This window comes from Papaver somniferum, chromosome 2 (assembly GCF_003573695.1).
Source record: "Papaver somniferum cultivar HN1 chromosome 2, ASM357369v1, whole genome shotgun sequence".
NCBI lineage: Eukaryota > Viridiplantae > Streptophyta > Magnoliopsida > Ranunculales > Papaveraceae > Papaver > Papaver somniferum.
The window spans coordinates 90691827-90708104 of NC_039359.1; the positions used below are offsets into that span (position 1 = coordinate 90691827).

General features: G+C 34.4%; 2 protein-coding genes across 15 annotated transcripts; both read left to right on the plus strand.

Annotated features, from left to right (window-relative positions):
• The first annotated feature begins 5485 nt into the window (after positions 1 to 5485).
• Positions 5486 to 9844, plus strand: LOC113348382 (40S ribosomal protein S13-like). Of its 14 annotated transcripts, XR_003359650.1 has the most exons (11): positions 5492 to 5734; positions 5880 to 6120; positions 6217 to 6328; positions 6893 to 7160; positions 7243 to 7520; positions 7629 to 7762; positions 7836 to 8026; positions 8509 to 8578; positions 8637 to 8796; positions 9129 to 9242; positions 9508 to 9844. XR_003359650.1 is itself a non-coding variant. In XM_026592134.1 (5 exons), exons 2-5 carry the CDS (start codon positions 5896 to 5898, stop codon positions 6477 to 6479), a joined length of 243 nt encoding a protein of 80 aa, XP_026447919.1. In that variant the 5' UTR covers positions 5592 to 5734; positions 5880 to 5895; the 3' UTR covers positions 6480 to 6595. The 14 variants fall into 14 exon arrangements, 2 of the variants coding, with proteins under 2 accessions (XP_026447918.1, XP_026447919.1); XR_003359645.1 differs by having other exon boundaries at positions 5491 to 5734; positions 7243 to 7762; XR_003359647.1 differs by having other exon boundaries at positions 5491 to 5734; positions 5880 to 5971; positions 6049 to 6120; positions 7243 to 8026.
• An 884-nt stretch (positions 9845 to 10728) lies between these two features.
• On the plus strand, positions 10729 to 11384 carry LOC113353707 (intracellular ribonuclease LX-like). The gene is made up of 2 exons (XM_026597223.1): positions 10729 to 10787; positions 10870 to 11384. The coding sequence occupies exon 2, from the start codon at positions 10894 to 10896 to the stop codon at positions 11299 to 11301; it is 408 nt and encodes a 135-aa protein (XP_026453008.1). The 5' UTR covers positions 10729 to 10787; positions 10870 to 10893; the 3' UTR covers positions 11302 to 11384.
• The last annotated feature ends 4894 nt before the right edge of the window (positions 11385 to 16278 follow it).

Genomic DNA, 16278 nt, shown 5'->3' on the forward strand with positions numbered 1-16278 from the left:
AAAAAACTTGAATAATTTTCGGCGCCACCGACGCGGATTTGTGTTTAGGTAGAATTTTTTTTTTTAGATTTATTTTTCTTTGTTCTTTATTTACGTTTCTTTGGGTATTTGTCTTTGTATTACAGGCTTGAAGTTGGATACTAAAGACTTGGAATCAAAGCTTAAAGCTAAAAGAGAAGAAAAAAACAAATAATTTTATTTTTTAGGATTTAGTTTTATTTTATTTTTTATTAATTTTATTTTTAGATATTCTTTTTATAATTGTATTAGGAAATATTTGTAATTTTCCTTTTTGTTTTGCACTTTATTTGGACATTTGGACTTATATTTTTAAACCCTACGGAAGGGTTATATAATAAATAAATAAAAGATAAATTGTTTGCAGGGAAGAACGACGATTACGATATCGTCTCGGCCCCCCGGGTTCGCACACTGACACCGGAGTTAATGGCCCGAGTCGACTACAACGGTTCTTCGTCCGTCTGATACGGGAAGTAAGCTTCGAAACACCCGCGAATCCCCTGTCAGCGGGTTTACTGTCTACTTTAAAGTGAATATATTTAGTTGAGATTTGGGTTCATAATCTTTGGTGTGAACAATACTTGTTTCGGATGGAATATGATCCAACTATAATCGGTTTATCCTTGTGGTAGATTTGATTGATTAATTGAGTAGATCGACATTAATACAATTCTTTGCATTAAAAGTATTGATTGCAAAATCTCTAAACGATTACTTCGGTAATTGTTGATTGATAGATCTAAGGACCTGACAAAGGAGTTTATGGGATAAACGGAAGAGCATTTTTTCGAACTCATATCACTTGATTGAAAATAGTTGTTACCGAACAATTTTTTTGTTCCTTTACTGTTTGGAATACAAACCAAAGGAGTTGTTCCAAGTACGTGACTTACTACAAGTCGGAGGCGTGGGAATACAAACGGACCTAGGTGAACTATGCGTTTAGTTTCTTGGTCACAACTATACGAAGTTGGTTTAGATTTTGTATAGCGGCTTAATCCTGAGAGTATTCAATTATTGACAAGGTCCCGAGATTTTTCTGCATTCGTGGTTTCCTCGTTAACAAAATCTTGTCGTGTCTTTTACTTTTCTATTTCCGTAATTATAATTTTTTATTATAATTAGAAGTAAAATACACAAACTTCAATTCCTATTTAATTTTTTAGGTTAAGTCCGAACCTTTTATCAAGTAAACATACTTCGTTGTTGCATTATCTCGATCTTTTATCCATAATCAATCATACAAGTTATCTTTTTGTCGTATTGTCTTGATCTCGTATCTATAGACGATCACATGAAATGTAAACCGATTAGTTGTATTGTCTCGACTCAGTCTATAGATAATCACTTTTGGAGAAAGGACTTATAGGTGGAAAAGCTTTAGATTGAGGTATATTTGGGTACCCTCATCTTTTCACTGGCGTTGAAGGTGAAGAAGTGTGTGGTGAACTTGCAGGTATATTCTGCATGTTTGCTAACACTTTTGGATTGTATTTAGGAAACACTTTCAAAATATGATAACAACTTTCATAATAATTTTTTTTCCCATATTTATGGTGCAAATCAGTTCGACACTTTCGTTTGACATCAACATCAACAAGACCGCTCGCTTGACAACGAGCAGCTTGCTATAGAGCAGCTTCATACAAGGAAACTTGGGCGTTGATTATAACGAAGCGACCGGGCATCCATTTGCATCACGATCGTTGATGTTCATAGTTTCTTCACGAAATTCAGCAAATATGTTATCCCATAACTTGGTAGATTGTTGTTGGGCACCATCGACACTATCTTGTATAAAGAACACATTGTTTCTGCAAATGATTTCATCTTCGGCTAAGGTAAAATTTTGCACACCTAATTTTCTTATTTTTATTAGATTGAGTATTAGATTGAGACATATTAAAGAAATTATACAATACGAGTGAATGAAAAAGTTGGACGAAATTTGTTTTAGATTAACAAATGTAAAGAGTAGAAAAGAGAAGGTGTGAGTTAAAATGGAAGAGGAATTTAGTATTTATAAGGGGAAAATTTGTGACTGTTGGATCAGATTATACGTAACGGTGTAGACTAGACCGACCGATCTTATAAAATCCGCTGACAGTGTACTAAACACCGAGCGGTGTAATCTTGACCGAGAGGACTCCTGCAAATTGAAATGTGAAATGAACAAGCCGAGTATGAAATGGCTAGGTTCTAAATATACCCTTGATGCAAACTTCTTAACATAATTTGCATATCTGATGTAACTAATTTATGTTATCATATCATGTAAGCCTCATTCTATAAAACATGAATCTTTCCAGAACACTAAATTATGGTTGTAAAGAAATAATAGCATATATAAACTTTTGCCTACAATAAAAAAATATAGATGTTGTTGCCATGTCATACCACCATGCAGACTATTTGGAGGCTTATGGACAAAGAATACTCAATTTCATTGGGAGTAAACTTCCCATCTTTAATTCTGTTTGCAACTTGACCCACAAGATAACCGAAGAAAAGCACAAAGCATTTGATACAGTTAACAAAAGAAAATCAACATCACACATAAAATCCAAAAGCTATCAAAATGAAATCCACAAATAAAATCCAGAGTATCCCGGTACCTAGAAATCAAGAGAGTTGAATCAATTTTTAATCTTAAGAGATAAACAAAAAATTATTCGTGAGATCTTGAAAGTGTTTCCCAATCATTCTTGCGTGACAAAAATAAAATGCAAGCGACATATCATAAGGTTCCCCACCACAGGATGAACGCCTGCCTGCTATTTAGAAATGAATAGTTTCCAATAGCTCGTTCACATGATTACCCATTTGTTGAGTCCATAAAGTTTGAGAACAAAGTAAACCAAGGGAAAGAAAATGAAACAACGAGAAATCTTACTCATGGTGCTACATCCGCTCCAAAACAATAATGTATATGTTTTTGTTGGTGCTAACTCGTTTAACCCTTTGATGTTTCTGCAGTTTGAGCTCCAACTTTATTTGATTGCTCCACAACCTAAGCATAGGTCACACAGTCAAGACAAAGTAAACCTGTGATACCCAAGTGCCAAGAAAAAGAAAAGCATCCAACTGAATTTGTACCTGTTTCTACAGTAGTCAGTAGTGACAAAGTAAACTTGTGATACCCAAGTGTTAAGAAAGAGAAAAGCATCAAACTGAATTCACGCTTATTTTGAACGAAAACATGATCATTTTTATTCATACGACCAGCATCAATAAGCTTTTAAAATAAAGTTTGAGAACAAAGCAAATTCAATTTGATACTTTTCTTTGTTCGGATTGGTAGAATCTGCTACGAATACAAAATCAGTGATATCATTGTTAAGTTTTTAGTTGTTGTAGGAATCTTTCGTATCAAATGAATATAACATCTATTTTTCCTAATCAATCTTTATTACCTCTATTTCTATCAACCTGTTAGAACTCCTGCAGAAAAAAATATTCGCATTGCCAATTAAGACTCACATGAACAAACAACAAACACCAATCAGAAAACAAAAAAAATAAATTGAAAATACAAACGCTGATCACATCTACATTGTAATATCCTAAAATCATAAAATCTTAACTCTAAGAAAAGAACAAAGAAAATCAAGTCATTCCCGGAGCAAAATCTCAAACGATTGAGGCTTCACTTGTGCGCTTATATTCAGAGTGATATCAATAATTTATAAAATTACATTTTCTTTTTTTTATGTATCCCAACAAAATACAAAAGTATTATTCTGTTTCCATCTAAATCATAACAATAATAATATCTATTGGATTTTTTACCTTATCAAAGGGAAGCATTTACGACGCATTATCAATGTTAAAGATTTTTTTACCTTAATTAATTTGAACATCTGGCCTAAACAATTTTGGTATATCTTAAGATGAAATTATTATTTATCCGTATATTTTTATGCTAAAAATGATCCACAAAATATAAATCAGTTTTTTCTTCTTATATTTAATGAATTTTTTACCTTAATAATCATGGATTAGGTTTTTTAAGATGATATTAATAATTATTCATAGAATTTTTTACTTTAAAAACGATCCAAGAAATATAAATATGATTTTTACTATGATCTTTTGGATTCTTATTATAAATACTCAAAATTAATATAGTATTTTGGTGGAGATCAGGTAATCGAGTGTATTTTTATGATTTTTTATCATAAATGTCCGAAATAAATATATTATTATGAAAATATGTTGAATTGATTTTATTTACTTTTTAGTCATAAATGCCAGGTATTAATATATTTTCCTTAATTTTCTGGATTTTTTATAATAAATACATGAAATTATGAAAGATTCAAAAATATAATCTTATTATTTTATTTCATAGATTGCGACAATCCATGACGCACATTCATTGTGCATCACCTCCACCACCACCATCTCTTTCTACTATGTAAAATGACCTATTCCGTAATCAAACAACTACAATTTTATAGGTTTCATTAGCACTGCATTAAAAAAACAAGTTAAGCCAACAAAAACCATTTTCTTTCAAGGTTTCTGCCAACATAATGATACTACAGTAGAAGATTGAATTGATAATGAAATTGAAGGCATAGTTTTCATTAAGGTACATGGTTCAGTGTCAGATACCAAACTGCTTCTGTTGTTACTATTTAAACAACTTAAAACAAACTCCATGAAATCTATCAAGCATAGATGAATTAAAAAAATTAATGAACGATGAAATTCAAATCAAATCCATGGGTAATTGAGATGATGACTCGCTGATACCGAATCTCAAATCAGTTTTTGATCTCAGCTAGAAATTGAGAGTTAGGACGAGCTAGACGAAGAACAAATTTGAAATTTTTATTCATAATTATTCATTTTTTATTTCCGATCAAATAAAATCTCTCAATTACAGCATCATGACAAAGAGAAGATGATACTTATCTGTATACTTAAATCGCTATTGAATTAGTGCCGAATTTGCAGATCAGTTAATTGAAGATTGATTCTAGGATTGTAATTTCTGCTGCAACTGTTGCTCCTCCTTCCCCTGGTGTCTTTATCGTCGCCATCGATGAAAACACTTTTGGATTTTTCCTTTATCAGGGAATAAACCAGGAACAAATGGTTACAACAACAACAACATAATCATGCGATGAAAATTGAAGAAACGTTAAAATTAATCGATTCAAACCTCAATTTAATCAAACCTGAAAAGCAAAATCGATTGTCTCTGCTCAAATATGTTTAAAATCCTAAATTCTGTTTCAGTTTCTGTAAGAATTGGAGAGAGAAAATGAAATTAGAAATGAAAATATTTAATGAGTTTCCTGTGATATAAATAGAAAAGGGTAGAGTTATTAAAATATGGACCAGATCCGAAGATAAGTTTATATTTTGAACTTAGTAATAGGATTTTCCTAAAATATGGAGTTGACAATGAAAAATCCAGTCGGGAGGGTTTCCTTGTATATGACCCACGGGTTCGGAATAGTTTTCACTTTAATGGATCCTTCGGGTTACTCAAATTCATTTAGGGTTTGTAGGGGGTCCTGATTTTGTTCAAATTGTAATGATAAACCTTAAATGGGAGTATTCTTTCTTAGGGTTCCGTTCAGATTGAAGATCCGAACACGAATTTCTGAAGATTTGTCACCATTGGTATCTCTTTTTACCGAAGATTCGAACACGAATTACCGGGTTTCGTTAGCACGCTTATCTTGACTTGAATTCTTCGGTAAATTCTTTTATTGATTTGTGTGGTTTATTTGGATCTGATTTGATTCTCCAATTTCTGTCTAATTGCAGTCTATTTCAGATTTCTTCTGTTGTCTTAGCTATCTATTTTGGATCTGATTTGATTCTTATTTACTTCGCATCAGGACGGAGGAACGCTTCATGTCAAACTTTCGGAAGGACTCAGCTGAGGATTGCAGCTTAGATTTACAACCTGTAATTAAGTACAGACAAAATGGTGTTGTCTTGTTACACATCTATTGTATTTCTGATGTGTTGGTATGCTTTTAATATTGGGTTTTTGGGTGTGACAAGGTATTGACTGTTCGAATCTGGGTCAATACAGAAGAACACCACCAAGCTGGTTGGAACTTTTCTTCTCCTGATGTAAGTAAAATAAATCAAGCCCCTTTAGTTTGATGTATCATTTTTTTTTTAAACTATTAATTGATGATGATGGTTATTTGGGTTTTGATTTTACAGGTTGAAGATAACACATGTAAGTTCGCAAAGAACTGGTTGACTCCATCTCAGATTGATGTCATTCTCAGGGATTCACATGGTTTAAGAGTTTTGCATATTCTTAAGGCTCATGGTACGGCCATCACTATTGTTTTTTGGTTTATTGGACCTAGAGATTTGTTTCTTTATCTTCTTACACTTCATGAATTTGACTTCAATTTCCACATTCAATATAGCTTCTCTGTATTTATATTGAATTCTTGTTTGTTTCAACTATAGGCTGAAGAAGGTAATATGTTATCAGTGTTTTGCTGGGTATAAGATTTCTGTATCCATATTTATTCTAATTGTACTCCCAATTAATTTAATGCACCAAATTTAGTTGTGTTTTGCTGTGTTATGACATCTGGATTTTTTATCTCCCTATTTCGAGGTTTGATAAGTGATAAGAAGATCATGATTACTGTCAATGAATCCTGATAAACGTTCTGTTGAGTAGTATTGATTTCAATATGTGAATTTGTAAAGGTTTAAACGCCTTGAAGGTTGAACTCTTTGATTGTGTTGCTCCTTTAAATGAAGAGTGATTGTGCAGTTTTTTTTATTTTTTTATTTTAATTTTTTTTAATTAAATCTGGCAACTAAATGTTAAAGCAATTTCGATGGATCTCGTATCTTCTTTTTTTGTGTGCTTTAGTTGCAGAATGCCGATCTCCTGGACAGTGAAATCATATATGACAGAGATTTTGACTATGATTATTTTGGTTTCAAAACCCTTGAAAGATCCTACCTGTTGAAGGTGCAAGGCAAGGTTGTAGAAGACCACAACATATGTTGATGAGAGTTGCTGTTGGAATCCGCAAAGACAATATTGATTCTGTTCTCAAAACATATCATCTATGCCACAACGTTGGTTTACCCATGCTTCTCCTACTCTTTTCAATCTAGGGACACTCAGGCCTCAAGTATGTTATATATTTTTTTGTTTGTAATTTTGATATAAGGATTAATTTTTGACACTAATTGAGGTTCTGTTGGAATTTGTAGTTGAGTAGCTGCTTCCTTGTGTGCATGAAAGAGCACAGTATTGAAGGAATATATGGAACTTCGAAGGAGTATGCTGTTATTAGTAAATCTGCTGAAGGAATTGGAGTTTCTGTGCACAACATCTGTACCACTGGTAGTTATATCTTTGGTACTAATGGAACATCTATTGGAATTGTTCCAATGCTATGAGTATTCAATGACACTGCCCGTTGTGTTGATCAAGGATGACGTAATGTCTTCTGCCTTGATATACTTTCTTGTGTTAGCTTCCTGTACAGGTACTTGGATGTGCATATATTAGGTTTCTATTGTTGACCCAATATTGTTAACCCTGGATTTTTCCGGGTTGAGACTCTGTAAAAAGCTATTATCAATCGTTCATTCAGGTGATATTGCTGTCTACCTAGAGCCATGGCATGCCGCTGTTTTCGAGTTCCTAGACCTAAGGAAGAATCATGGAAACATATTGTTGGATGATTTATTGATTTCACCTGCCGTCAGAATTTGTCCAATAAGTGATGTAAGTGGCAGTAACATAGAATAGGAATTCCTATAACGTCTTTATAATTGAACGTCTGGATTCTGCCTTGCAGGATACTGTGTTTTGGTTGTCTCTGAATATTTTGTATAAACCTTCGAAATACACACAAGAGCAAGCTGCAGTTAGAGCATCCTCAGGAGATTTCAGCCTGCGCATTCTGTCAATAGCGGGTGCCTCGCTGCCGGGTCTTCTGAAATATAGCTGACAGTGATTCTTAATGAGCTGGTCTGCACAAAGATACAGGTGAAGATTTTGTATGAATTTATGATTGTTTTGAAGATTATTAGCTGTGTGGTATTATGTTTTAAATGTCTACCATGTCGGTTCCTTTTCTATGGAGAAACTCCTTAAAATTGTACATGATATTAATCAACATTTTAAGACAAGTAAATCTCGGAATGACGGGCAGAGGTCTCATCAGTTACATCATTTGCTAACTCCAGAGTTCATTAAGCATGTCAGTGTTGTTCTTGCTATTGATCATAGTGTTCAACATAAAGCCCTGGAAATGCTTCTTTACATTTTTCTATTTCCTTGGAAATTTTGGTTACACTTGTTTACTGGATAAAGATTGATAAATCAATATTACTTGACTCGTATGTTTCTAACAGGTGCCCATTTGCTCTGTTAACAACAGTATTTTTCTTTAGCACGTTTTCCTTTTTATCTCTAAAATGATCCTTATCCATTACTCATGTTTGATACTCCTGGTGGGTTCTTTCTAGCCTAATTCTGATCGATAGAGTTCATTTGATTGAGAAAGACAAGCTTGTTGGGTTTGTTCTAGATTGTCAGGTACCTACCTCTGTTTCTCGTGGGGCTTTATCTTATCTTGATTTCTGTACTTATGCAGTTTGTGAGCATGATCAGAGTTGTGTTCAAAAATATGTTGGATAAAGAGAATTGAGATGGGCCAGATGATGCTGTTGATGTTTTCCTTACATATTTTGGTGTTGTTCTGGCACGGCTGCGCTTCAAAAAAAAAAAAAGACTCAGCCTAACAAGCAAACCCTGTATTAACAACTTCCAATCCAATGTGCTTTCTTTTTTAAAGAGCGAAATTTTTTTAGTTTGACAACTCATGTAGATGCTTGTACTACCACAACACTGTTAATTTTTAAGTTCTTGGAAGTCCAATAGTGTTTTTGATATGTACACAAGCTTTGTTCGCATGGTGATTTTAAACCCGCATAATCATATGCACTCACCTGGGCACATGTGCACCATTAAGCATTAGAAAATCATCATCCAACTTCAAGTATATTGTGTGACATCAGTTTATTCATACTGATACTAAATTCCTTGCTGATGCTAAAATAAGCTTGTTCACTATGTATATTTGCAGTATTAGAGCCACGTGTGGGTTGGATTTAGAGAGGATTCGCTTTCATGGTTCAGATTCTCCTCAATCTGCTGCCAGGGAGATCCTTCTTCTTTCTTTGGGGAGGTGTCGTTACAGGTCGGTTTTTATCCCTATGTTTTTCTGTTCATACAAGGGAATTCTAGGTTGTTTTTTTATTTTTATCATCCAGATGTTTAGATGCTAATATCGATAAGACATCCTTCCATAGACAACCAGTTTATTGATTTTGTGAGCTTTTACGCCCCTGTAAACATAATAGTCTTCATGACCAACACAGTGGGTCAAAATTGAACTCAGTGCTTGTGGAAACTTCAGTCGGATTGTTCAGTCTCTCATATGTGGTTCTAACTTTGAATTGTAGGGTGACAGTTGCTTTTCAGTAAAGCGACAACTTGTAACATAGAGAAGCAGCTGTAAACTGGAGAGTGTGGACCAAGTTGAAGAAAATCTTTTGCCATGAGTCTCGAGTCCAACCAACCATCTTCAGCATCAGTTTTCAGTAGCTGGTTGTATATGAATGAATAATTACTCTTTTGTACTTTAATCAACACTAATTGTTCCATCTACGGGCTGTATAATTCTTCTATGTACGGACATCCATTGTGTCTGTGTCCCGACATCCATCATTTGAATATCCATAAGGTGGAGCACCTTTTTTCGTACTTGATAAAATGACGACCGCTGCATTACTGTTGAAATATGACTGATATGCTCACAAAATTCTAAGTCAAATGCCTGACACACAGAATCTACCTGATATCTAGGGAAGTAGCCCTCTTATTAGGAAATGGTGCAGAAATGCACGAATATTTTTCTTTTTATTCTCATAAAAATTCGACTGATTCTGGAGAGTTAAAAAGGAGGCCATCAGTGATTGGGTGGAACGGAGGGCACATGGAAATCTTGGTACAGAGGATCCAGAGCAACAACAACTACTGAACCCAAAATGGGAGGAAATTTTCACGTGTACTTGTCGTTGATTTTCTTAATAGCCTCTCTAGCTAGCCTTCCCTAAATGGGAGGAAATTTTTAGCGGGTCAGTCATGCGCTTGTTCTTCCCTTTCTACTTAGTTGAGTCATGTAATTTTTCTTCTTATAGATAGGTAAGTCATGTAATTTTTCTTTTTTTAAAGCATATATATATATACACGATTGTGGCAGCTCTTTTGGATTAAGAATTAAATCATAAATCCATTTTTTTCTTTTTGAGAGTTGTATCCGAGCAAAATCACAAACTGCATAAACTATTTATATATAATGAAAAGTCAATTATTATTTGCCTTGTTTCTTTCTATTAGACTATTGGTAATGGTTGCTTCAGAGGAGATTGACGACGCCTATTGCCCTGTGGATGAAGAAGATAAAATACGTCAAGTAAGAACTAGTGATACTGTGTAGCTTGATAGTTTTTTAAACCAATATTTTCACTTACTATTTGTAGTTTTTAAACAGGCCTACTATATCGGTGGAGATGCTTCCTTCGAACTAAGAGTACAGTGGGGTTATTCAAGATGTAATACTTTTGCCAACATTGATTGCAGACCTGATATTCCAAAAGAATTTACCATCCATGGTTTATGGAGGGACAATGGATATAATCAGGGACGACCATTAGTGAACACTGTGTACAAAACAAGAAAGGTAATGTTATGTGATTTTGTACAGAATTTTTCTGCTCGGTTTTCGTCGGAGTACTAATTATTTTATTTTATTTTGTGAACAGATAAATAAGAAAGTTCAAGAGAAGATGAAAAAGTGTTGGGCAAGCATGGATCTTCATAATGGAGAAGTAAATGACGCTTATTTCTGGTCGCATGAGTGGGTTCGTCATGGCCAGTATACTGGCTGGTCTCAAGGTTGTTATTTTTCAGAGGCGGTAAACCTATTTGAGAAGCAAGAAATAACCGGTGTTATACTCACACGTTTCCCTCCTGGACCTACCCAAACTCTTAGTGTGAGGGATTTGGAAAGAGGCGTTCATGCTGAGAAAAATATCATTGTGTTTGTGAAGTGCAACACCAACAAGGATGATGACCAACAGTTGCAAGAAATTGGCATTTATTATCGCTATAAAGGAGGCAAATGGTCTGCAATTGACCACCCAAAGCAATCAGAGTGCAATACCAACATTCCCATGGTCTTTCCGTACGAATGAGTCAATTTTTTTTAGATAATTAATATTTAATAGAGGAAAGCGGTCTAAGATATTTGATTTCGTGTAAGCTTGGCAATAATAAACTTTCCCCTTATCATTTACGTTTTTTGGTAGTAAGCTTTCCTGTATCATCTTCTCTCTATTACTGTGTTAGTAAGTTATCTTTGTTATTCAAATTATGCAGTACTTGAATATTTTCGACTATGATCCCTTTTTGAATGGATTGGATATGTTAAACTAAAAGAGTTTAGTGTTGCAGTATTTCGAATGTATATGGATGCACGATACACTCATCTACTTCATTGAACATATGCTTAATTAATTGGAAAACATTAGTTATCATTGACTACAAGCAATCTCTTAAATTTTTTCTAACAGTAGAAGTAATGCTTAATACTTCAATATCTTTTGTCTCCCTCTAAAATAAATAAAAGAATTTAATTCTAAGGAACTCATTTTTTGGTGTAAAAGAATTTCACAATCGATTAAATGAAAATTTATCAGGAACCAACATTTTTGAACTGCAACTTGACTCAATCCTCCAAAAAGCTTTGTACACAGTCCGGTCATTGCTTGCCATCATCTCTGCAGTCGCGCACCACAATTCGTCCTACATAAACAATAAAGAACCTTCAAAAAGTGTCACAAACAGTGAGATTTATGTAAGAAACGCCGAAAGAACCGAGCTTGTAAGTGTGAGTGATATGTATTTGCACTTATAAGGGCAAAATGTCGATCTGCAACAATGCATTCTCATTTTGATTTGTAATAATGGGAAAGGGAAAGTGGATGATTCTAATAATGGGAAAGGGAAGCGATCACCAATCTAGTGTTTGATGTTTGATATTGAGTTGTTTAATTTTGATTTGTAGAAATTTTACGAGGTGAGTTTCCAATAGAAGTACTATAGTAATTTGACGAGGTGGGTTTCCCATTCTTTCTCATTTTGCTAATCATTTTCATTCAATTGATTTATACACATTCGTAGTATTTAATTTAAAATTTATATGTTCTACATATTTTCTACGATAATAATTCACTTCTTCATTCCCGTCCATTTCTAATACATTACTCGAAATTCTATCTAATTGAATGCCGAAGGTAATTACCGAATTTGTTTCCAATCATTACCTAGCTCTTGACTTTATATTGGCCAGATAAATTTGAAAAATCGTATTCCTTGTCCGTTTTGTAATTAGCACAATTTGTATGATCTTAAATACTATTTATATCCTAATTTCGTGATTAAAAAAAAAAATTGGGACAGAGAAAAGAAAGAATCGGAAAAATCTGATTCCTATGATTTAACATGAAATTGATTTAGGTGTTTTATCAAAACCTTGAAAATTTTAAAATTATATCATTAATTCTTTTTTTTCTTCAAAAAATCGGTGGAAAAATCGGTCAATTTTCCCGATTTACTGTCAGTAGTTCCCATCCTCGGTGAACTATTGATGGACATTCAGTTAAAATAATGGATAACTGGATAAACCAATTTATGTAAGAGAAATTGAATAAGGTCGAGCGAATTGGATAATATTGATAGATAAAGGGTGAAATACACAAAGGTCGATGGACATTCAGTTAAAATAAGGGATAACTAGATAAACCAATCTATCTAAGAGAAACTGAGTGAGGTCCAACGATATTGGGTAAGATTAAGTCAAAACGAAGGAATTTTAGTTTATTTGATCGATAACCATATAAACTCATGGAATCTAAGAAAAATTGAGTGAGATCCAATAACATTGGACAAGATTGATAAATAATGTCTTTAATTAATTAAGGTCGATGAACATTCAATTAAAATGATAGATAACTAAAGAACCTAATAATTTTTGGGAAAATCTGAGTGAGGCCGATTGACATTGGGTAAGATTGAAAAATAACAAGTGAAATTAAGTGAAGCCACGAAAATTCGGTTTATTTGATAGATAACAATGTGGCGAAATTGACTTAGGTCGATCGATTGAGATGCACTTGTATAAACCAAACAGTAGGTTTCGGATAACAGGGCCGGTCTAATTTAAATCGAAACCGAAGAAATAGAAGTAGAGACAGACTGCATATCTAATATGTGCGAAGCAGAAAGAGAAAGCACAAAAGGACAAAGAGAAAACATCAAGAAAACACACTTTCCTTGATCCGTATGACAATCTTAAATCAAATCTTTATCGTCCAAAGATTTTCATAATCCGTATGCAACCTTATCTTCTTCACCATAAATAAACGTCTTCAACACCACAGAACTCGTCATTTTCAGATCTGAAAATATGGGCGGTGGTATCAATGACAAAGCTGGTTCAAGTAGTATGATAGTGTGTTATACCGAATTTGAAGTTCGAATAGACATTGAGCTTCATATTTAATGATTTCGATGATGTATCATGCTAAGTTTGAAGTCAAAACCTTTCTGAAGCTTCGTGGTTCATAGTTTGTATGCCATTATACCACATTTAAAGTACGAATCGACATTGAGATTCATATTTATCTATTTTGATGATGTATCCTTCTAATTTTGAAGTCAGAACCCTCCTAGAGCTTCTTGGTTCATAGTGTCGTTGTCGTTATACCGAATTTGAAGTTCAAGTCGGCATTGAGCTTCATATTTATCGATTTTGACGATGTATCATGCTAAGTTTGAAGTCAGAACCCTCTTGAAGCTTTGTGGTTCATAGTTTCTATGTCGTTATACCGAATTTGAAGTTCGAATCGACACTGAGCTTCATATTTATCGATAAATATGATGTATCATGCTAAGTTTGAAGCCAGAACCCTCCCGGAACTTCGTGGTTCATAGTTCCTATGCCGTTATACCAAATTTGAAGTTCAAATCGATACTGATCTTCATATTTATCGGTAATGAATATTAGAAATTACTTCATGAACTATATGACTAGTCGAAATTCAAACCGGAAACACACAGAGAAAGCACAAAAACACAAAGAAACACACAAATTATCAATTTCATTTTTCATTTTCCAGATTCATTCTTATGTATTTTTTGGATTTTTTATATCATAATGTCGATAACAATGTCCTAAATTTATTAATATTTTTTTTGGATCTTTTTTCGTTTCGAATGTTGATAACAAAACCGGATACATGAGTTCATATTAGCACAAACAGAAACACACTTACTTCTCAATCCGTATGAACATCCCAAATATAATATCAACCATCAAGATCTTTTTCTTGATTCGTACGAGTGGATCAAACGAAATATGGTACGTCGATCATTTTAATTTTCATTCTTGGTTGTATCCCTCAACCATTCCAACTCTAATTCCAATCTGGTTCTCTCTTTCTTTCTTCCTCTCCTCCGAAAAACACCTCTCCTCTCCTCCGAAACACACCGCCGGCGCTCCATCACCACCGCTGCTCTTCTCTCAATCCCTCTTCTTCATCTCTATTTCTTGATTGAATCGACCCATATTAATTCTCATCTGTAATTTCTGGTGAAAATTATCACAACTTCAGTCACAGAAACTCATCAATTGAATACCTCAGATCCACCTTCTACAAACCCTAAATCAAACGAAACCCAATTTCAATTCGTAATCTGCTACTGATTTCTTCTTTCACTGATTCAATCTCAGAACCCCTTTCAATTCTTCATTCAACATCTAACCTAGCCATAAGAATCATATATCTCCATCCCTGAACATCGAATCAACAACAAAAAATTCATTATCTCTTCCATTTCTGTTTAAAGTTTCTTAATCATGGGTTCGATTTGTGGAATTGGTGTTGCTGCTGCTATAAATCAAGATGGATGGTGAATTATAGTTAGGGTTTGAAAAAGATGAAGATTTTGACTGAACTGTAGGTGGAATTGATTACAGAAAAGAAGGAATTGAAATCGGTGATGTCAGCTGAGTAGAGAAGAACTAAATGGTTCTCTATGTGATTCGAATGCTTAGATTATTAGAAGAAGAATTTTTAAGTGGGTTGAGTAGGTTGTGAAATGAAGAGTATGGTTGTCTGTGTTAGTGGTGTGTGGTCTGGTAAATCTTGAGACACTGGTAATGAATATGTAATATGGGAGATGGCTTGTGCTGAGACAGATGATGGAGTTTTCCGTGGTGATTGTACTGGATGAACATGTGGTGGGCCCGGGAAAGCGTATCAAATTGAAGCGAAATGAAACGGGCCTACAGTAATACCGCAAGTGCACGGTCGTCAGTTGTAGCTCGTGCAAGTACGGGTCGATCCACAGAGATTGGGAGTGTTTCGTAGTGTTTAGCTATTTTGGGCTCTAATTTGCTATTGGGCTTTGGTAACTTCTAGGCACAGTGGGCTTGGCTTTGGTTTTGGAATGGTCTTGGATTCAGTTGGCTTTGATGAATTTCTTTGGGCCTTTGAGTTCTTTGGGAATGAACTGGGCCTTTGGCTTTTGAAGTGCACTAGGCTTGGGCTCAGTGAAGTGAACTAAGCCTCTGATTTAACCAAACAATGAGCTGTGAACTGGGCTTGGTAACCTAGTAATGAGCTGGGCTTTGATCCTTTTTCTTTACAGATTACAGTGGGCACAAAATTACAGAACATTAAACTGAATTTGGGAAGTGAACAAAAAGTAACAAGACAGTAGCAAGATAGTGAGAAGAAAGGAGCAAAAAGGAAAGGAGAAAAGAAGAGATGGCAGTGAAGTAATGGTGGAAAAGTGACAATGCAATGAAACTAAACAAGAACAATGGAACCAAGGCCTAAGCCAAGGGCAGGGGAGATGGTGAAGGTGAGCAAGAACAAAAAATGAAAGGCAAAGTTGGGAGCCTAGGCATACTACTAGAGTGGGAAGAGAACTAGTTTGCTCACAGTCACTAGTGAGCACTAGTTTCTCCCCACTGCTCAATCAATACAGTGCCTCAAAGCTAAACTTCTACCACTAACAGTGAACAAAACATGAATTTAAACACAATAACATAACATGGGAAGCACATAACAGTGAAGGTGAAATGGTGAAGGTGAAATGGTGAA

Excerpts from the sequence above, each read along its gene's own strand:
- LOC113348382 (XM_026592133.1), top strand. The coding sequence starts at position 5,896 with ATGTCAAACTTTCGGAAGGACTCAGCTGAGGATTGCAGCTTAGATTTA. Across the intron at positions 5,950-6,048 it reads GCAGCTTAGATTTACAACCT|GTATTGACTGTTCGAATCTG; the intron begins GTAATTAAGTAC and ends GGGTGTGACAAG. Across the intron at positions 6,121-6,216 it reads GGAACTTTTCTTCTCCTGAT|GTTGAAGATAACACATGTAA; the intron begins GTAAGTAAAATA and ends TTGATTTTACAG.
- LOC113353707 (XM_026597223.1), top strand. The coding sequence starts at position 10,894 with ATGAAAAAGTGTTGGGCAAGCATGGATCTTCATAATGGAGAAGTAAAT.